General features: G+C 46.6%; 1 protein-coding gene across 3 annotated transcripts in view; it reads right to left on the bottom strand.

The window, feature by feature from the left end:
* The window catches only part of SUDS3 (SDS3 homolog, SIN3A corepressor complex component), a 205,729-nt gene that overhangs the window by 23,738 nt on the left and 159,748 nt on the right, over positions 1-22,243 (bottom strand). Inside the window, exons 16-17 of one of the 3 annotated variants that reach the window (XM_035017103.1) lie at positions 20,933-21,412; positions 16,162-17,681 (exon numbers count right to left, since the gene is read on the bottom strand). Coding sequence is in view for 1 of the 3 variants with exons in the window: in XM_035017109.1 (XP_034873000.1) it covers positions 14,172-14,225 (54 nt within the window). In the remaining 2 variants the exon portion in view is untranslated. Of the gene's footprint in view, positions 1-14,171; positions 14,226-16,161; positions 17,682-20,932; positions 21,413-22,243 lie in introns of those variants that run through there. The other 2 variants (XM_035017109.1, XM_035017104.1) reach the window with 2 other exon arrangements.

The raw sequence follows: 22,243 nt of genomic DNA, 5'->3' as shown, positions 1-22,243 counted from the left end.
TTTCTCAAGTAACTTGGCACTTCTGGGCCTTGAACTCGGCTTTGGTCCTGCCGCCTCTTCTGGTCCTCAGCTGTTCAGCTCATCAGTGCATCCTCTGCTGCACAAGTCACAGCCCCCTGGGCCCAGCTCTCCTCACTCCACCCCTCCTTCCACCCTCCCCTGGGCTGACTCCTTTCCCATCCCCCTTTCCCAGGGCCACACACAACCCCCTGCTTTCAGCCAGCTTCCCCCACCCCGCCCAGCACTCCTCCCAGCCACCCCTGACCTTTGCTCTCTTGCCACTGAAGAGAACAAAGCTGCTGATTATCAAAGAAACAGCAGGCACAACCAAGACACAGGTGTCCCTTGACCCTTAGGTCCCTGTACTTAGAGTGTTATCCCAAGGATTCAACCCAAGAAGGTGGAGTGAGCACCGTTATATAAAATTCTCTCTTCTTCCTCTTCAAACTCACCCCAAGGTGGCAGGAGGGGAACTGGATCCGGCTGATGTTGATTTCCTGAATCTTTCTGTCTCACGGCTAGATCCAAATTTGGATTCAAGAGGTGATACACCATCGCCCTTATTATCAGCTCCCATTCCGCCACCCACTCCCTGGGGTAAGGATGGGAGTGCTGCTCGCAGATACTCCCAGTTCCTCTTCTTTCATTGTTCCTCTGCTCCTGTGATTTAAATGTGGTCCTACAAGTGCCTGTGGCCTGTAAAACGTGAGCAGGAGGGACAGCCAGCACTCCTGGAGAAAGCACACGGGAGCTGCTGAGCAACTCTCCTCCTGCAGCAATCATGGAAGCACGTCTGCTTGGGTCCATATGGAAGATTCCAAAGCTCACAGCCACTGGGAGGACAGGGGCCCCAGATTGTCACCAAGACTGCAGCCAACTTTTGCATGAGTGCAAAGTAGGTTTCCATTTGGAACCCACTGGTTTTCTGTTACAGCAGCAAATCATTGCCTAACCTGGCTAACACACCACAGTTCTGGCTCAAACAGGATGGCAAAGGTGAAAAGAAAAGCAGTCCCTAGCTAATATCTCAGCAGGTTACCCATCCAGGGGTGGTCGTGGCCATTCCCCAGGCTACAAAAATAGTGGCCTGGCTGGTAAAAGTGGTGGCAGCAAAGATGGCAGAAGTGGCTAGTTTGGACAAGTCTTGATGAGAGATCAGACTGAGGGCAATGAGAAGAGGGATATGTCAGGTCATGTCCTGGGTTCTGGCTTGGGAAATTGGGGGAAGTGGCAGAGCCATTAAGGGACATAATGAAACACTGAAGAATGAGCTGACCGCACGTCCCTGTCCCAGAGTCCAGAACATGGCAGGTCACAACAGTTGGGACAAATTGTTTTTATTGGGGTGCTCTCTTGATCCCAGTTTGCAAGCTTGAGGATGAGCTTTCTCAGTTATGTGGCAGACAGACATTCAGCGGAACAGCCAATACAACTCTGCTGTAATCAGTCCCATTTATAATCATCAGGAAACTAGCAAAGTACAAGGAAGAATGCCATACTTCCAGAAACCACTGGCATTTGAGCGCCTGACAGAGCTGCCAGTGCTGAGGGTTTGATGGATGAAGAAGACCTAGAAGAATGTCTGATTTAATTGTTTATTGTATCAACTAATTACATGGTATTCATTCATCAGCACAAGATAGTGAGAGGGTCCCCTAAGCCTGAGACCCAGACACCTGGGTCTTGGTTCCAACTCTGTCATTCAGGACCCCAGGCAAGGTACTTCCCCCCCGACCCCCGGGTCTCCCTAGCCTTGTAATGCCAAGGTCCTTCACAGGGGTCCTATGCACTCCTCAGAGATTCATGAATGGGACGGAAGGAGCCCCAGAAATTATAGTCAGAAAATCATTCGCATGTGCAGATGCCTTACACACTGGAGAAGTGGGTCTGTGACCTTCATCAGATCCTCAAAGAATTCCATGGCTTGCAATATACTAAAAACCACCGAAAGTGGAAATGGACACACCAGAGGATTGTGAGGAATGAGGCAGGAGCAGACTCACTTCTAGTTCTCCTCTCCAGGTGTCTCCAGGCCAACCAAAACACCCGATACCAAAATACTCAGGAACGGAGCAAGGAGAGAATAACGGAATCATCTGTGCACTATTCATCCAGTAGGCACTTGCTGGACGCCTACTGTGTGCCGGGACCGGAAACTAGGGGTGTTGCAATAAAGAAACAATGAATGGAAGAGTGGCAGAGGCGGGTGTGTATGTCTGCCTGTGTGTGTGTTCGTGTCTGTGTGTGTCTTGGTGTGGGTCTATGAATGTATGTGTGTCTGTGTGTGTGTGTGTGTCTCTGCGTATGTCTGTGTGTGTGTGTGTCCCCGTGTGTCTGGGGGTGTGCCGGCCCTTGTTGCAGCTTTGGGTCGGGAGCCCCACCGCGTGCTCTTCTCCACCAGAGCCTGACTCTGAAAAGCTTGGGGACACAGCACACATCACCATTAGGCACAAGTGATGCCGGACCTGCAGGGCAAAGGAGGAGACGCCAGGGCGGGAAGGTCAGGAGTGAGAAAGTCCCCGAGGTCCTAAGATGCAAAACTGGCTTACCAGGACGGGCGGTCCCACCCCCTCCTCGGGAGGCTCCTCTCTCTGCCACTGCTGGGAGCCTGAGCTGCATTACGAGGACCTGAACGCCTGCCAGGAGTGGAATTCCAACCTTGCCCCACACCTGCCTAGAAACCCTACATTATTACCTAAAGTCGGACCTGCAGGATTCCAGAGTGATGGCTACATCTATTTACCGCAAACTGAAAAGACTCTGAATACAGATCTTCCTGGAGGTATGATGGGATTACATCCTGATGAAGCCATTGTAAATTGAAAGTAATCAGAAATGCCTTTAACACACCTCACCTACTGATCACCACAGGTTAGCCTTGCCTACCTTGCACATGCTCAGAACACTGACATTAGCCTATAGCCAGGCAAAATCGTCCCATACAAACCCTGTTTCATAATCAAGTGTTGACTAGGTCATGTAATTTACTGAATGCTGTACTGAAAGTGAGAGACAGAATGGCTGTAAGTGTCATCAGTCGTTTCCCCTCGTGATCATGTGGCTGCCGGGGAGCCCAGCAGCTCGACAGTGTCGAGTACCACATATCGCCAGCCTGGGAGAACAGCCAAATTCAAAATGCAAAGTATGGTTTCAACTGAATGTGTATCGCTTTTGCACCATTGTAAAGCTGAAAACTCCTAAGTGGAACCATAGGAAGTCGGGGACTGTCCGAATTAGGGGCTTTCCCCAGTAAAAAGCCCAGGGACACTGCCTCTGTTGGAGACCTGGAAGGCTGGGGTGGCCCACACAGAGAGAAGGGCTTTGGCGTCAGAATGGACAGGTCTGAACCAGTGACCGGTGTGTGCCTCAGTCCCCTCCTCTGTCAAATGGGAATAAGGAGGGTACCCACCTCCTACGGTTGTGTAAGAATCAGATGAGTGGAAACGTATAAGGGCTTGCAGTGGTGACAGGCACATAACACTAAATAAATACCTATTATTATTATTATTATTGTTCTTCATGAAAAATGGTTTCCTCACAGTCATTTGAAACTGTGCACTGCTGGAAGAGAGAGAGAGAGAAGGAAGGCAAGAAAATAAGATGTTACATATCTACCCATTAATGATACCAGGCAAGAGAAGGGTGAATCAATTTTTATGACACATTAATATAAATATTTTATCATATTAAAACTAGCTTGGACTTTTTCTCAGCTGTAAGGCATTTCTTTCTTCTAAATTAACTATGCCATGTTTCACTTGGAAGGAAGAGAGAAAGGAAGGAAGGAGGGAGGGAGGGAAGGGGGAGGGGAGGGGGAGGGGAGGGAAGGGAGGGGAGAGGGAATGGAAGGGAGGGAGGGAAGGAGGAAATTTTGCAGAAATCTGCTCCCCAAATAGTGACTGCTGTGTCCACGCATCACTTGTGTTGTGTCTTATAGGTTCCTGAGCATCTGCAGTTGACCAGCTTCCTCTGGCTGCCTGCAAACACCCCGTGAAGCCTGTATTCTCAACTCCATTTTCCAGATGGGGAGACTGAGGCTTAGACAGGTTGAGTGAATAGCCCACGGTTACCCTTCCCCAACCAAACCCCCCAGCTCTTCTGATCCCCTGCCCAGGAGCACTGGGCCCTCCTCCCACTGTCTCTAGAAATTCTTTACTTATCCATTCGACAAACAGTCCTCGGAGTCCTGCCCCATGCCAGGCCTTGCGCGGAGTGCTGCAGATGTCGAAATGAATGGAGGCAGCATGCAGTCCCCTTACAGGAGGCATTTCAAAGGGCTTCCTCCCAGAGTGATCTTCTGGGACATGAGGAATCCCAGAGCCATGGGGTCACGCACTCCTGTGGTCAAGTCCTGGCTTCTCCACATACTGCTGAGTGATCTTAGGCACCCAGGTGACCTCTCTGGGAGCCACTTTCCCCAGATGTCAAATGATGATAGTACACTCACAGAGCTGTGGTGAGTCCTCCACAAAGCAATTCCTGCAGAAACACTCAGCCTGATCTAGGAGAGACTCTTTCAGAGAGATCGCCTCCCTGATGGGTCTGAATATCTTGAAAGGAGATTTAGACAATAGGCAAAGAGTTGGGGGTTGAGTGTGGGGCAAGCACACAGATAACAAAGCCGAGGGGAAACGAGGCAATTAACTTGAGAGAGAAGGAAAGGTGTTGCAAAAGGGGAAAGTAATCTGAGTTGGCTGCAGAGTCAGCAACGCACCCCATTTACACTTAGGGTAATACAAACACTGAATATTGATCCAACAGAAATTACAAAGGATCTGGGGGAGGGGGAGGGTGTCACATTTAAAGGCAGATGCAGATGGGGGCGCAGAAAGGAAAGAAAGCTAAGTCTTCACTTTCTGTGGAGAGAAGCCAAGGGATAGAGTCTGGAATGGAGTCAGCAAAAAGGCACAGTACCAGCAGGCTTTTTAGAGACCTGTAGGTAAACAAAATAACCCACCCAAAGGGCAAAGGCGGTGGCTTCTGGGGAGGGAGAGGGGAGAAAGGGGCAGAGGGACTGCTATTTTGCACAGCACACTTTGCAAAACTAGTTGATTCTAAACCAGGTTTTCTCCACCTCAGCACCGCTGACATGCGGGACCAGATAATGCTTTGTGTTGGGAGGTGTTTTGTGCACTGTGGGGTGTTTTATCAGCATCCATCGCCCCCACCTACCAGGTACCATAGCAAACGTACCACCCCCACTACCAACACCCTGAGCCAGGGTGACACTTCCAAATGTTTGCTTGGGGCAAACTCACCTCCCCTCTCCCACTGGGACACACTGATCTAAATTAAGTATGTGTATAACTTTGATTTTTAAAAATTCTTCTATAAAATGCTTACACAGTGACCAGCGCATGGTTAGCACTTTAAAAATGGTAGCAAGGACTGTTACCTCCCTGACCTTGCTGGGGCTGCTTTCTCAAGCCACCCACAGATATTCCCTGCCATGCCCCAGTGAGCTCCTAGTCCTTCATATTCGAAGACAATATTACTGCTACTAATCATATTAATATTGATGTCAATAACAGTGTACCATGGCTGGGGCTGGCACAGTGGGGATCCCAGAAGAGAGTAAGCACATTCACATTGGTCATACCTTGTTGCCAGGCTATTGTACATGATCAGCGTTAATTTCATCCTCATAAAAAACCCGAGAGAGAGGAGAGAGGATTCTTCCTCTCATGTTACAGTGAAGAAACTGAGAATCAGGGAAGTTAAGCAACTTGCCTAAGGCCACACAGCTAGGAAGTGGAAAGGCCTCAGTTCCAAACTTGATTCTGTCCAATTCCAGCCGCCACCATGCTCGGGAGTCCCAACTCTTGCTGTGCATCAGAGTCAACTGAGAGATCTTTTTAAAATAATGATGCCATGGGATGCCTGGGTGGCACAGTCAGTTAAGCATCCGACTCCTGGTTTCAGCTCAGGTCATGATCTTGAGGTCGTGGGATTGAGTCCCACATTGGGCTCCATGCTCAGCATGGAGTCTGCTTCAGATTCTCTCTCCCTCCCCCTCTGTATCTCCGCATGCTCATGCTCTCTCTCTGTCTCTCTCTCTCACTCTCTCTCCTCTCAAATAAATAAAGAAAATCTTTAAAAAATATATAAAATAAATAAAATAAAATAATGATGCCCAAAGGGGATTAAGAGGTTCAAACTTCCAGGTACAAAATAAGTAACTCACAGAGATGAAAAGTACAGCACAGGGAATATAGTCAGTAAGATTGTAATAACATTATTTGGTGACAGATGGTACCTACATTTACCGTGGTGAACACTGAGTAATGTATAGAATTGTTGAATCATTATATTGTACACCTGAAACTAATATAACACTGTACGTTAATTATACTTCCATAAAAGAAAAAAAAGACTCCTATTCCTCCCACTGAGATGATACAAGTAATATCTTGTCATATGGCAAATATATGTAAGTTTTTGTACCATTTGACAGAAAGTGGCAGAATGACTACCTTATTTTCAAATAACATGTTTTTCTGACCATGTAAGTAATACATGCTCAGTACATAACTCTTGTAAAATGTAGAAAAATAAAAAGAAAATAACATGGTCCCTCTCCAAAATAAAAAAGAAAGAAAGAAAAAGCAAAAAAGTTCACCCCTCCCTCCCCAGCCAAAAAGTGATACCCAGACTCTAGCCCAAACCAATGGATCAAAATCTGTGCGGGAGGGGCCCACACATCTCAATTTTTTTAAAACTCCCCCGGGGTGACACTGATGCACAGGGCATGTTGAGAAGACCTCCTGTGGATCTAGATGCGCATGTAAGGTGCATACAGACCCTCCGGGCGTCTTGTTAAAATGCAGGTTCTGGTTCAGCAGGTCTGGGGAGGACCTGGGACTGCATTTCTTTCTTCTTTTTTTTTTTTTTAAGATTTTATTTATTTATTTGAGAAAGAGAGACAGAGAAAGCGGGAGCCCAGAGGAGAGGGAGAAGCAGACTGCCCGATGAGCAGTGAGCCCGATGCGGGGCTCCATCCCAGGACCCTGAGATCATGACCTGAGCCGAAGGCAGACGCTTAACCGGCTGAGCCACCCAGGCGCCCTGGGACTGCATTTCTAAGAAGCTCCCAGTAATGCTGCTGGTACACAGACCACCCTTTAAGCACCAAGATGTGAACGTGTGGCATGTCCTGTTTTGATAACCCTGCCTGCCAGATTTACCTTAGGCATTTCCTAGACTAAGAGGGAAATTGGTTTTTTTTTCCCTCCACGGAAGAGTAACAGTAACAACCCCATTTACTGAACAGCTACTATGTGCCCAAGTCTGTGCTGAATATGCTTTCAATATGAATATGCTCTTTTAAACTTCCCAATAACCCTGTGTTGTAGCAACTCCTGCTATTCTCGTGTCACGGGTGATGCAAGAGGTGCAAAAAAAATTAAGTCGCTTTTTCAAGAGCAATACGGTTAGCAAAGTAGTCAAAACTCATACCTGAGTCTCCCTTGGGACTCTCGTTCCCTGCTTATCCTGCCTACCTTAATTCAAGCCCATTCTCCACCTATGCTATACAACTTTAGGCAAGTCACTTGACCTCTCTGAGCTTCGAATTTCCCAACTGAAATCTGAGCATAAAGATCATCCCATTCTTTTTGACAAAAGAATACCTTTTGTCATCAAGTAAGACCACATCCCTGAACACACAGCACATTACAAATACCTGTTCAGAGAGGGGGGTGGGAGGGGTCCTGTTTTGTTTTTAATCTTGAGCAGGTGGGTGGAATCTTGGCCCCTGGGGAACACAACTGTGGGAGGGGCTGGGAAGCAGGTAGGCACATTTGCAGGAGATAAGGTCTGCGCCACCTCCAATGACTAGAAGCTTATTATGGAGAAATGGCTAGAGAGATGCTATCTCCCCACCTGAAGTATTGGCCGGTTTATCTCTGGCAGCGACTCAGCCTGGGCAGGGGGGCAAAAGCAACAGGGCGATCACCTACAACACTTCCTGCTCTCCAGGGATGCTAGAGGCACCCCCAGCCCACGCCTGGTGGGGCTGAGCACCTGGTCAGGTATGGATGAGTAGTGCAGGCCCTGAGAGAAATGAGATGAGTTGCAGGTTCAAAGTCTTTCTCAGGGTACAATCTGCATCCAATTTGGAAAATGATGGAGGAAAGAGATGGAACCAGAGGACTTAGTCCAGCATGTTCTGGCTGTGGGAGCCTGGGCAGGTCCCTGCACCTCTCAGCCTCAGCGTCTGGCTCAGTAAAAAGGAGGCAGTCTCAGCTGATCTGTCTTCCTCCTGCGGTTGTTTGAAGGTTTTCCGAAAGGCAGTATGCATTTTGCACACAGCTGGTGGTATTAGGCACATCTAGATGGTACATGAATGGGGGCATTTTTATTCTAATAGCTATGTATTGATTTTATGTGCATCAGGAATATATATATATATATTACTTTGTTGATCTCTATCATGTTTCTCTGCTTTATTTTACCTCAAATCACATATCACCACCTGACACTGTATAAATTTATTAATCCATTGTGTGTCTCCTACCACTATGAGATCAGGGGTTTTTTTGTTTTTGTTTTTGTTTTGGGTTTTTTTTTAAAGATTTTATTTATTTATTTGAGAGAGAATGAGAGAGAGCAAGCACATGAGAGGGGGGAGGGTCAGAGGGAGAAGCAGACTCCCTGCTGAGCAGGGAGCCCGATGCGGGACTTGATCCAGGGACTCCAGGATCATGACCTGAGCCGAAGGCAGTCGCCTAACCAACTGAGCCACCCAGGCGCCCCAGGGGTTTTCTCTTTTGGTGTACCGATGTACTCCCAATGCCCCAAATAGTGCTTAGTACATAGCAGGTGTTCGATAATGTTTGTTGACTGAATATCTAACCATGAGTTCACTGATATTGTTGCTTAGGGTTGGGTCAACGTTTTATGTTTTGAGCTTTGGTTTTTAAGTGAACAGATTTAAAGAATGCAAAGCCCAAAGTCTGGGGGACCAGCAGGTAATAGATGTGGAAATGCTTATCCACTGGCTAGCCCGGCCAGAGAGTATCTGAGGTCATCGACATTATTGGCAGCAGTGACAGCAGTGGGCTTGGGGGCCAGAGAACAACTCAAGGTGAGTGCCAGGGTCCCAGATCACTCACCTGCAAAGTAAAGGAATCCCTCTTTGTCCTGTTTCCCAGGTCCTCTCTGTGAGAACCATGTGAAGTAACCAAGCAGAACTGTTTTACACATCTGCAAGAGCTACAGATAGGGTGGTAGAATTCTGTTATTATATAAACACTCTGGGTGCCACCCAACCTGACCAGAGCAATGCCACTCCCATTGCACGTGCTTTCCAGAGCAGTCTGCGAGGGCTGTGGAGTAGAGCCATACCTGGGCCCAAGTCCCAGGGCTACCACTTGGTACCTGAGTGATCTGAGCAGTCTCTGGACCTTATTTTCTGCACTCAGTAAGTTTTCACTCCATGTCTATAAAACAGGGATAGCACAGCTGCCCTGTAAATGGCAAACAGTTGTTCTGTAAGTGACAGCTGTTAGGTCCCAGGTCCCAGCGACAACCTATGTTCCCCTCAGTCTGATGGGGAAACTGAGGCATGGGGAAGTGGGGATCATTAGGATTACACATCTTGTAAGAGGTGAAACCTTGCCTCAAACTCAGGAAGTCTGATCACCAAGCTCCAAGGCTGTCCACACTAAGCTACACCGCCTCCCTTTAAAAAAGGATCTCTGGGTCCATGGCTGATGCCTTCATTCATTTACAGAACAAATGTCATGGATGGGGCGCCAGGATGGATGGATGGATGACATGAGAGGTGCCAGGCTAGTCAACAACTTGGACAGGTTCCCTGCCCTCATGGAGAGGGAGTCAAGAATGGAAAACACTACCAAGAACAAATGGATATGGGGGCTCTTTCTGACAGTCAGGAAAGCCCTCTTGGAAGAGGAGATGTGAGTGAGAAGAATGGATCAATCTTAGGGGAAGCCTTCAGGGAGGGAATTCCAGAAAAAGGGAACATCCAGTTGCAAGGACCATGCAGGGAACGGGCGTGGCATAGTCAAGGGACAGAGAGAAGGCCAGGGTGACTGAAGCCCAGGGAGAGGAAGAGTGGTTCCAGAAAAATCAGGAATGGCAGATAGGAGCGAGATACGGTAGCATTTTTACAGGCCAGAATAAAGAGTCTGGGGGTTGTTCTAAGTGCACTGGAAGCCTTTGGAGGCTTAAGTAGTGGAGTCACACAATCTTACTTACGATCACTCTGACTGTTCTATGGAGCATAGATTAAACAGGGGAAGAGTGGAAGCTGGGTTATTAGTAATGAGACTCCTGCAGTTGTTAATTCAAGAAATGATGGTAGACATAAGGGCTCATGTCCACCAAAAGATGTGTATAGGAATACCCATAGCAGCATTATCCATAACAGCCACAAACGGGAAACAAGCCACATGCCCATCCACAGAAGAATGCATGAACAAATGCAGGACGTTTATACGGTGGAGTACTATACAGTGATGAAAAAGGAAGACCCAGTGCTACCCAAAAGGACACACATGAATCTCCCAAACATAATGTAGGGAAGCCAGACAGAATCATACATTCTGTTGGATTTCATCTGCAGGAAGTCAATATGGGCAGAATTAACCTATAGAGAAAGGGGCTGGGGAGCAGTCACCCCTGGGGTAATAGTGACTGGGAGATAGCATGAGAGAGCCAGCTGGGGTGGGCGAAATGCTATCTACCCTGATCTATGTGGTGGTTATATAAATGTGTTGGAATGTAAAATCCATCAAGCTGTGCACTTATGATCTATGCTCCCTATTATGTATGTGTTAGACCTCAATTTTAAAAGACATTTAGGGGCAGCACCTGGGTGGCACAACCAGTTAAGTGTCTGGCTGTTGGTTTCGGCTCAGGTGATGATCTCAGGGTCGTGGGATCGAGCCCTGCATCAAGCTCAGCACGGAGTCTGCTTGGGACTCTCTCTCCCTCTCCCCCCTGCCACGTTCTCTCTTGTTCTCTCTCTCTCAAATGGATAAATAAAGTCTTAAAAAAAAGACATTTAAAAAGAAAAAAAAGTTCCTCAACTAATATGAGCAGAATCCAATTCTCCTGACTCCCAGTTCCGTTCTATTCTCTCCAAGCCACAAATCCACATGAAATATTTCAGTAATGCCCAAAATTTAGCCCTAATAAATATATAAATCACACATGCACACACACACACACACACGAAGAAGAAACTGGTACAGTGGCTCAGGGTGGTGGCAGAGAATGAACTCAACGGGTGTTCTGGAAGTGAAACTGGTCTCCTGGGGCCCCTGACAGCTCTGTCGCATGACTTGTGAGCAGCCCTCTCTTCCTTGTCAGCCAAACGAGGGGCGGCTCTGTGGCACCCATGGCCCCAAGGGACAGGATTCCCCAAGAGTACTGGAAATGTCTGGCAAGAGGTCCAGAATGGTGAGCTCTAGCTCCCCCACCCCTGCCAGCTGAACTGGGAAGTCTCAAGCTGCTGGGGGGGAAAAACCCTGCCTGGTTTTAAGCAACATTTGATCTCTGTCAACCACAGAACTGCCTCAGAACTATTAGAGATGGAGCTGCAGAGGTAGACTAGACTCCTTCTGCCTATTTTTAGACCAGCAGCCTGCACTGCCTTCTGTGTCACAGCAAAAGGACTGTAGGTTGGAGTCCTGCTGCTTGGGGAAGCCTCCAGAAAGAGTTCCCAGGAGCCACCGGATGATGGGCTGGGAGGTACTTTGCTTTCTTGCAGCTAGATATGTGTCTTCAATGTCTCTTTAAAAATTCTGGGAAACTTTTAAAAAGCAACAAGAAACAAATACATACATACATATATACACATACATATATATAAATTATACACACATGCACACACACACACAAATGGAGTCCCTTCTCAACTGCTTTTTGTTTTCACTTAATAACTGATCTTAACTATCTTCCAGTGTCATTTAATAGACTTCAAGTGCATCTGTTTTATTAGCTCCATAATAACATAATAATCGATAACACCAGAATTCATTCACTGCACACCGTTCTAAGTGCTTCTCATGTTTTTGAGCCTTTCATCCTCACCTTAGAAGTAAGTTCTAGTATCATTATCCCCATTTTACACACAAGGAAACTGAAGCTTTGCCCAGGTCAGGATACAGCCCTGGCTTCCATGCAGGTGCGCCTGACATCCAGGCCTGTCTTTTACCAGTGTGTTGGCCCGCCTTGGGATCCCACCTGACAAAGGTGCTGGAGTGTCTTGAGTCGAGGGGCCCCTCATCAAAAATCCAGACTGAGTCTGTGTTTTGCTCCTTGTTACACAGCTGGGTTTAAGAACATCCTTGTGCATAGCTAGCTAACTGGGGCTCAGCATGACCATTTCCTTAGGATAAATGCTTAGTTGTGAGACAGCTGGGTGGAAAGGTATGCCCCTTACCAAATTAACTGCCCTCTGGAAAGGCTGTGTCATTTACTATCCCGCCAGCAGGATACTGTCTGCCTTTGACAACTCCTCCTGCTTTTAAAATCTCAGCCAGGAGTGACTCTCCAGCCACCTTCTCTCTACTCTTCCCTGAACACGTGGATGCGCCATTGATTGAGGGTGACCTGGGAGAGTGGGTGTGTGTGCTTTATCCTCACTTCTGGAACACAAGCTCCTGGAAAGCACAGACCACAACTTATGCATCTTTGGGACTCTCCCAGCCCCACGGGCAGCCATCTGCGCTGGGAAGAGGTCATGTCCCTGAAGTAAAGGACAGAGTCTCACCTCCTAGCCTTTGCATGTGCTGCTTCCTCTGCCCAGATCACTCCCACTCCACTCCCCTAGTTATCCTCACTCACAGGCTCGGCGCTGGCCTTGCCACCATCACCACCTCCAGGAGGCCTTCCCTGCTCCTCCGGCTGGGCCCGGGTGCACCTCCACAGCCACATCTTTACCCCCGACATAATACTGACCACACTACATTATACCAAGTTTCTTCAAATCTAAGCTACCGCCATATTGTGTGCAACCCTCAGAAAGACTCTGGCACAATGCTTTTCCCTTTTTTAAATTAGCAGCTTTACTAAGATAGAATTCACATACCATACAAGTTGCCCACTGAAAGTGTACAATTCAATGCATTTTCGTACAGTCACAGACTTGTGCAACCATCCATAGTCCATTTTAGATGGTTTTCATCACCTCTAAAGGAAACCCTGTACCCGTTAGCTAGCACCCCATTGCCCTACTCCTTCACCCCTACCTGGGCATAAGCAACCACTCATATACTTTCTGCCTCCACAAGATTTCTCTATTCTGGATTTTTTGATGTGAGAGAAATCGTATAATATGTGAGCTTAGGTGTCTGGCTTCTCTCACTTAGCATAACACCCACATTGTAGTATATAGCAGTACTTTATTCCTTTTTATGGGTGAAATAATATTCCATTATAGGGAGAGAGCACATTTTATTTATCCATACATCAGTGGATGGACATTTGGGTTGTTTCTGCCTTTTGGCGATTGAGAATAATGTTGCTCTAAGTATTTGTATACATGTTTCTATGCAGACATAGTTCTCATTTCTCTTGAGTGTATGCCTAGGAGTCACAGTGCTTTCTTATCACTGAGAATGTTTATTTCTACTTATTTAAAAAGTGCTTTTAGACTTATTTAGACATCAATGTTTTATCACATATCATGCTGACTCATACTTAAAAAAAACTGAAGAAAAATATATTGGCTAAGGTATTCCAAAAAATGTCTTCACTACAAAGTCCAGGGCCTCTAAATCATTTTTTAAATGATGGATGCCAGTGTCCAGGGTTTCATACAAGACGTCATCCTCTATGCCATTAAGAACATTAGAGATATAAGAATTCTTAAAAGATAAAGCCCCACTCCAGGCAAGGCTCACCTCACTCTGACTGCTGCTGGTCAATGGTGATTTTACACCGTCGATTATAAGTTCCATCCAGATCTCAGAGAGGTTAATATGGGGGGAAATGTGCATCTTAGAATTTATAAAATCAAGTCATTTCCTGCCTACTTGCCTGTATCCCACACGAAAGATTGTAAGTATTTTGAGGACAGGAACCAAGCTTCTCCACCCTTGTATTCATTCATGCTCATAAGTCAACAGAAACATATGAAGTGCTTAACCCCCGTCCAATGCACAAATGAATGAATGCTTTGGAAAATAAAACTCACTCACCTCCTACTTGGGGACGACCATCAATTTGTTCATCGCCCTGAGCTGTTTCCCGATCTGTGAAAAGAGGGTGGGGTAGTGCTGAGATTGAAAACAAGCTCGTGAGTGCAGGGCACCTAGGAGAGTTCCTGCACTCAGTGGGCTACTTAAAAATATCTGTGGAATGAAAGAATAAGTGAGTGATAAGATAGTTACCATTGAAGCTAAAATTGACTGCACATTTGTCTGTGGGCCAAACCTTGTTCTCTGTGCTTTACGTGTGATAACTCATTTTGCTCATCCGTCATTTAATCCTTAAAATGACCCCACAAGGTAAGAACTAACATTCTCCCCAGTTGACAAATGAGGCACAGAGGGGTGAATGAATAAATGAATGAATACAGGAATGAATGAATGAATGAATACAGGAATGAATGAATGACTGCTGACCTACGTTAAAATCCCAGACATTCAATTTCTAGAGGGTAAACCTAGTCAGTCCGTTCCCCGTCTGTAAAATGGGGAACTAATCACTTGTATCTCACAGGTGGGTGCTGCAGAGGATGTGAATCCCTGTGTGTTAAGCACCTGACTCAGGTGCAGATGGGCAAAATGAAGGCTGACCCATCTGCCATGAAAAGCCCTTCGGGGCTTGGCCAGGTGACCTTGGGCAAGTTGCATAACTTCTCTGACCTCATTTCCTCATCTGTAAAGCACCCTACATCCCCAAGGTGGTGGTAAGGATGCTTGAAATCACCCCCACAAAGCCCCTAGCTCAGCCAGCAACTGCCTTAGAGGAAGCTTCACACTGACAAGCGGTCCTTACCCAGCCAGGTCTGCTTTCTAGGAAAGCTAAACAGCCCACACCAGCTCCTCTCTCTCAAGTTGAATCCAACATGTGCCTGAAGCGCCAACCCTTCGAGCTGTCAAGACAGGCTGGGCAGAACCCAGTAGGTGCACTCTGCTTCCCCCAAATGAATAAATCATTACAGGAGAGCGCGATGCATCCCACCAGCATCCATAAGGACCAGAATTATACATAACGAAGCAGCAAAAGCAATTTATCCCAGGCATGTGCAAGTCATAAAATGGGAGTTCTCGGGTGCTGGAGACAATTTTCAGATATTGCGGGTTTTATCAAAGCAATAAGGCCCAGCCAAGGAGCATCCTGCCCCACAGGTGTGGGGATACCTTAATCGGGTTTATTTATTATCAGAGGAGAGAACTCTCTCTCTCTCTCTCCCTCTCTCCCTCTCTCTCTCTCTCTCTCTCGACTCTGCCACCTCCCCCATCCACCACCCTGGTGTGGCTGCTTCTCGGCTCAGGGGTTCTGGAGTCTGGGGATGAGCTGCCAAGAATAACCGCCCTTCTAGTGGGAACCGTCTGCTGAGAAGCTGGAGGTGGGGCCAGGTGGGCCCCAAGTCCCTGGAGGAAGAGAGGAGCGGAAGAGGGGATTACAAGAGAAAATGGCACGGTAACAAAAGCTCTAAACCAGAGCACAAGGGTCCCACCTCTGCCACCGATTACCGGCAGGGAAACTGAGGCACTGAAAGGTGAGGTAACTACGTGTCCAAGCTCACACGTGGAGAGAGGAGAGGAGCTGGAATAACAAGCCAGTTGGGTTCGATGGACGTTCAGCGGCTGCTATGTGCTGGCGGTAGGGATTCACCAGAGAGCTGTCCCTGCACATGGGACTGCCGACTGCCTGCCTCTCTGTCTGCATTTCCAATGGTCGTCCTGAGCCCTGCGGTTCAGCCCACAAGCCTGCCTCGCCCATGATGCTCAAACATGCCAAGTACGTTACGTTCCCATCTCAGGGCTTCTGTACTTGCTCATCTTTCTGCCTGGAACACTGTTCCTCCAGATCCTTCCATAGCTGACCCCTCACTTCCTGGCCTCTGCTCAAATGTCGCCTTCTCAGACACGACTTCCCCAACCACCTTATCCAAATCCGCAAGCCCCTCTGTGCCATGATGCTCCATCACCTTGTCGCATGTTGGATTTTCCTAAAGCCAACACAGAGATGAAGTGTGGCGTGTAGAGGGGAAGCAAGTGTGGACAAAAGACAGAAGATACACGATGACATCAGTTCAACATAGCTTCATCCACCCTGGAGACAAGCTCCGCAAGCACGTATTGCCCACCAGCGAGTCTGGAGTCGGGCTGAAATGGCCAGGCTCTGGTATCCACCCTCACATACGCACTGGATGCAGGGTGCCCTGGGAAAGATGTAAGCTTGGGCAAGGTGGCTCTCTGCAGCTCAAGCAAACCCTGAGGAGGAACAAGTGGGGGCCATGTGCTGACCACCCTCCCCACAGCTGGACAGCAAGTCCTTCCTCAATGGAAGACATGGGTGGCACACCTCTATATCTACAACACCCCTTATCCTGCTTTATATTTTTTCCCAGCGCTTACCACCACCCAACACTGTATATAGCTACGTATCGTTGTCTCTCATGTAACTTTCCATGAGGTTTTCAAGGATAAAGGCAATGGCTGTCTTGTTCTCATTTCCTGGAACAGTACTTGGTACAGAGCAGATACCCAGTAAATATTTGCTCAATTAATTAATAAATGAATGACTGCCCTCCATCGCTCCCAATTTAATAGGAGAGACTGACAAATGAACAATTACATTTCAGTGGTGAGCACAGCTGGTATCCCAGGGCAGTGGGGGGTCTCTAAAACAGCCTGGGGTGGAGAGTGTCCAGGGAGGGCTGTCTGACTCCAAGTCCACTGCTATTCCCACTACACCAGGACAGGACACACAGGACACACTCAGCCCTTACTGCACTCGGGGCTACCCCCTCATCCTGATATGCTGCTTATGGTTCCTTAACCATTTCGTGTTTTTATACATTGCCTTTCCAGCCACGTCAGAACTTCTCTGAGCCTAGGGAGCACATCTTGCATTTCTTCTCTTTATCCCTCTCAATGCTACGATGGTGGTTTGGGCACCAGTCACTCCCTGAACCATTTCTGGGTATATGGAAAAGGCCTTTAAGGATGCAGGCAGCACAGGTGTGGGTAACCAGGTTTTCTAACCTCCAGTTCAGATATAAGGTCTACAGAGATATTGTTCAGTGAGTACGTCCAGCCAGATACTGTGCCAAGCACTATGCATAAATCACACCTGTCAATTCTTATGGCAGCCTTACAAGGTAGAAGCCTGAATATTGTCTCCATTTTACAGATGAAGAAACTGAGGCTCAAAGAGGGGAAAACATCTGCCCAAGGTCATCTGGTCAGTATGTGGTAGAGCCAACAGACACACCTGAGCTTTTATGATGCTCTTAATCATTACACTGACCTTTTGAGGTTAATGAGACACATTGTTTTAACTCATGATAGAATCATAAAACCTGGGTGGTGTGCTCAACATCTCCATCAGCCTGAAGTCACCAGGGTTTCTGTATTCCTGCAGGGAGCAGAACAAATGGCCAGTCAGCCATATTCAATATCATGTCTGTAGTAATTCCAGATGTCTTTGCTCAGCCGTCTGTTGTGTCTCCACCAGAAGAAAGAACCAGCAATCTGTCTCCCAAAGAGATTCATATGATAGCATGAAGGTTAAGTGACTGCACCCAGATCCTTACAAACAATGGAAACCTGGCTCTCGCAACACACTGAGAGAGGTATCATCCCTCAGAGTTAGACTCACATTAGCCACACTTTGAGACTGATGTATAAACCAGATGACAATTTCTTTATTTGCAAAGAGAGATTACTACTGCAGAGATTGGTTCAGAAAATCTATACAACCAGTGCTTTCTCTCCTGGTAAGAAGACCAGCATGAGGAAATTAATAATAATGTGGTTTCTTGATGTGTAAAATTGGGACAAGGAAAGATGGATGCATTCATTTAATGTTAGTGGCAACAGACTGAAATGGCTGGGAACAAGCATTTTTTTTTTTTTTTCAGATGGAATCGTAACTATCACAAGTCAACTAGCAAAAATATCTGCATCCATCTTGTGGTAGAGATTTTTGGTTGCTGCCAAAAGGCCACTATCAACCTCCTTTCTCATGGCTGCTTCACACTATAGAGATTAGATAAGCAGACATTCACTCTCCTTGGAACTACAGTTAGTCATCTCTGGCCGATGAGACATAATGGTAAGTCATCTAAGAGGCTTCTGGGAAGATATCTGGCTTCTTGGCAAAGGTACAGAGGCAAGAGAAGAACTCAGAGGTACTAACTCTTTCCCTTTCTTTTTGCTTTAAACGTGGATGTGATACTTGATGTGATACTTGGAGCTGCAGCAGCCATTTTGCAACCATGAGGAAGATGAAAAGCCAATTTGCGAAGAATTATAGAATAGAAAGGAAGAAGGAGCATGGGATCACTGATAACATTGTTGACCTACTGCTCCAGAACTGAAACTTCCTACATCCAGAATTTCCATTAGAAAAGTCCATTAAATGCCTTTATTGCTTAAGCCATTACTGTTTCAGTTATCTGTTGCACTATTCCAAATCACCCTAAAACTTAGCGGCTTAAAAAAAACCACCATTTATCACCTCTCATGATTCTGTGAGTTGACCGGGCTTAGTGGGGTGGTGATTCTGCCCCATTTGGGGTTGACTGGAACTGCAATCACCTGGAGGCTCAGGTGGGAAGAATGCTCAGAGCAGCTCACTTGCATGACTGGCAGTTGGCTGACAGCTCAACCTTTCTCCATAGACTTGGGTTTCTCACAGCATGGCAGCTGGATTCCAAAAGGGAATCTTCCAGGTATGCACGAGTAGAAGTTTCAGATCTTTAACAGCTGAGCCTTGGAAATGACACAGCCCCACTTCTATTTCATTCTGTTTTTTTGAGATAAGTCACAGGGTGAGCCTGGATTCAGGGGGAAGGGAAAGAGACCCTGCCTCTTAATGGGAGGATGGCAAGAAAGCCTCAGCACCTCTAAATGACCATAGTTATCAATCTGCTTTTCCATGGCTTGTATTGAAAGCAGTTCTCTACAACAAGCCTTGCCGATGGAACAAGAAATAGTCAAAGATCAAGACTCCCTCTTCACTGAAACAAGCTGTAGTGGCTGCAGTTAAGGTTGGCATTTACAACTCTCTGTCCTCCAGGCTTCTGTGGTAGATATGATGGATACAGCCTTTCTTTAAATATGTTAATAAGTTCCATCACATGACAGACCAGTCTTGCAGACCTCGCCATCCTGTCTCTTTAAGGTAACTTTGCATTGCTCTGCTTTGATCTATAATGTATTGACTTCATGGTGTAACTCTCAGAAGGCAATCTTCACTCCCTATGCTTTCCAAGTGCTTGATAAAACACTGCTGTAGCTCCCTAGACCTGGCAGCAACCTTCATCAAGACCACTGCCCTGTGCATCACAAGGTTGTTGAAAGAATCCGATGAGGTGAGAGCTGGAAAAGCACCTCGAAATGGTTAAGAGAGATTATTGTCATCCTAATCAAATAAGCATGTTGTGTCAGTTATGGCTTTTTTGGTAACGAGTGACATAAAACCCGATTTGAACTAGCTTAGCCAACAGGAGCAACGCTGGCTGGGAGTCTGAGGGAGTCTTGCCAGTTTCGGGCATGGCAGGATCCAACAACTCAAACATCGTCGGCAGGCCCTATCTTCTCTCCACCTCTTGGTCCTGATCTTCTGTGGGTTGCTTCATGGGTTGCAATGGCTGCAAGCAGCTGTAGGTGCACATCCTGCTGGGTTCGCTTTCCCTAATTCTTGAAACAAAGGTCCTTCTCCTGACTGTTACTGGCCCGAGTTGAGCAATATGCCCAATCCCTTAACCATTCCTTATGGCCAAGGGCACACAATGAGCTGACTGGCCGGGCCTGGATCACATGATGACTCTAGATCTGATAGGATCGGTTCCACCCAAATTGTATGGACTGAGAATATCTGGGATGCTGTCACCAGGAGAAGGATGAACAGCTACCCACTGTAGATGACATGGTAGAAGAGCTTTGGGTAAGGACTCTGGAGCCTGAGTTATCACCTTGGTCCCACTGAATTACTTGCTCTTGCTCCCAAAGCTTGCATTTGGCCCATCATGACCTCTATGTTGTGTCGATTTACTATCAGGTCATCATGGTATCCTACTAAATCTGACTGTATTCCTTAGAGACTCCTGAGAGTGAATGTGATTAGTGCAGCTCATGTCCTTTTTATAAAGTCTAGGCCCTTGGCCAGGTTATGGAATAGCTGCCCCTGTGTCATGGGCTACCACTGGTCTAATAACCTATGGCTGGGGAGGGAAGACGCATGGTACAAAACATGGCTAACTCAGCAGGTACACCATGAGCGAGCAGGAAACACAGATATGACGACAAGCAGGGAAATGGAGCAGTCATGGCAAGAAGTAGAAGGGAAGACTGCAGGTCCGTGAGAAAAGGCAGGAGGGACTCCCCCATCCCTGCCTCCCCTAGAGGAAAATCAATCCCAGTAGAAGACATTTAGAATGACTCAGTTAATACTGAGCCCAAATTTTCAAGCAAATCATGGGGGAGAAAAGGGGTCTGACTGGAACTTCATCTTGAAAAATGAAACTGAGCTTATCATCATAACAAAATTCAGGTTACCATTTCAACTATGCATAAATTCTTATGAAGAACGAAAAATGAATTAAGTAGTGAAATTTTTTTTGGTGTAATTTTTGTGACAAAATCCTTCACTTCAGGTTTGGTTTTCACAGCATGATAGCAAAGAGGTCATTTAAAAAATATTCAAGGGCTTCACCAATTTTTCCTAAGGCCCGCTAGAATCTTTTGATATTTAAATCTTTCTCTTTTGAAGTGCTCACCGTGTGTGTCACTTTCCTTGTCATTTTTTTTCTTCAACTGTTAACTCTTTTTGCGTTGATGCGATATTCAAAATATTGAATAACCAGCATGATACAGGCACCAATCAACCAGAGCAGTGACCATAACAGCCAATGTGGCTGACCCTGTGATGTCCAGCTGAATATTGTACTAAGGACACCTGATTCTCTTGGATTGTCTGTGATTTTTCTGTTCTTTAAGCAGGTTTCCACACCACTTTCATCAGCTTCCTGGAATCCTGCATCTTGGTCAAGATTTTCAATCGACCAATTGCTGTTGGATCACTCTGCATATGCACCAAGGTCAGACAGTTGGTGAGAGACTGATTCTCTTTGACAGGATTTGTTGGTTGTTAAGAACCAGCAATCCATTCGAGGACATGTGATGGGCGTTCACAATTCAGGGTGTCCTTCGGAGAGACTGAACCACAAGGAAGTTGACACGGCAGGAAAGGATTCAAGCTAGGGCACATAATGGAATCGGTAAAAGCTTCAATAACTAAAGTTGCATAATTAATGAAAAACATTTTAATGACAAACTTTTGCTTTTCCACACGACTTCATCACGTCATGGGCTCAGATGATAAATATTCAGTAACAAAGACCCCCGAATTCTGTTTGTGAAATGGCTTGCATGGACTGACTGCCCCTTCTTGCAGCCACTGAGTCCTAACAAAGAGCAGCAGGATTTGCAAGTAGGGTCTACCAGATGGTTTCCACATAAACATCAGAGCCACTTGGAATAAAATACGATGACCATGTATCGGTCTGACGTCCTCTGAATTTGTTTCCTAATAAAACATTCCAATATCAGCCTGCATTTCAAACTAGAAATCCTATTTATAAAATTCAGGACAGATCTCTTACTTAGCTGTAGACTTGACGCCCCCCAATTCAGACAGGGCTGGCACTTGCCTGGCTAATCGTGGAACAGAACGCACTGTAAACACACAGGAGTGGAAGGAGCAGATGAACTGCAGAATTTCTCCGTTGTGTCTTCTTGCTGAGGCCCTGGAGTTCTGATCCTTAGCCTCAGGAGTCAGGGTTGGTGTGCATACAGGCCCCTGAGTATTTTCCTGCCCCCAATTTTGAGGAACAACAGCAATTACTTCATGTTCTGCAATGTTAATTAATTTGAGTGGGTCAAAGGCTCGCCCCGATCGGAAATAGTTCCAAAAATGGACTCGTGATTTTGTAGACTGAATTTTCCTTAATTAACTTATAAACATACTTCCTTCCCCTGCCTCAAGTCAGAGCTTTTCAATCTTGGACTAGAAAAGCCGGAGAATCTAG

The sequence above is a fragment of the Mirounga leonina genome, unplaced genomic scaffold (assembly GCF_011800145.1).
Source record: "Mirounga leonina isolate KUSES-001 unplaced genomic scaffold, KU_Mleo_1.0 Mir_171, whole genome shotgun sequence".
In the NCBI taxonomy this organism is placed as follows: Eukaryota; Metazoa; Chordata; class Mammalia; order Carnivora; family Phocidae; genus Mirounga; species Mirounga leonina.
Note: the sequence above shows the minus strand (reverse complement) of the source record. Positions and strands in the feature narration are given on the sequence as shown.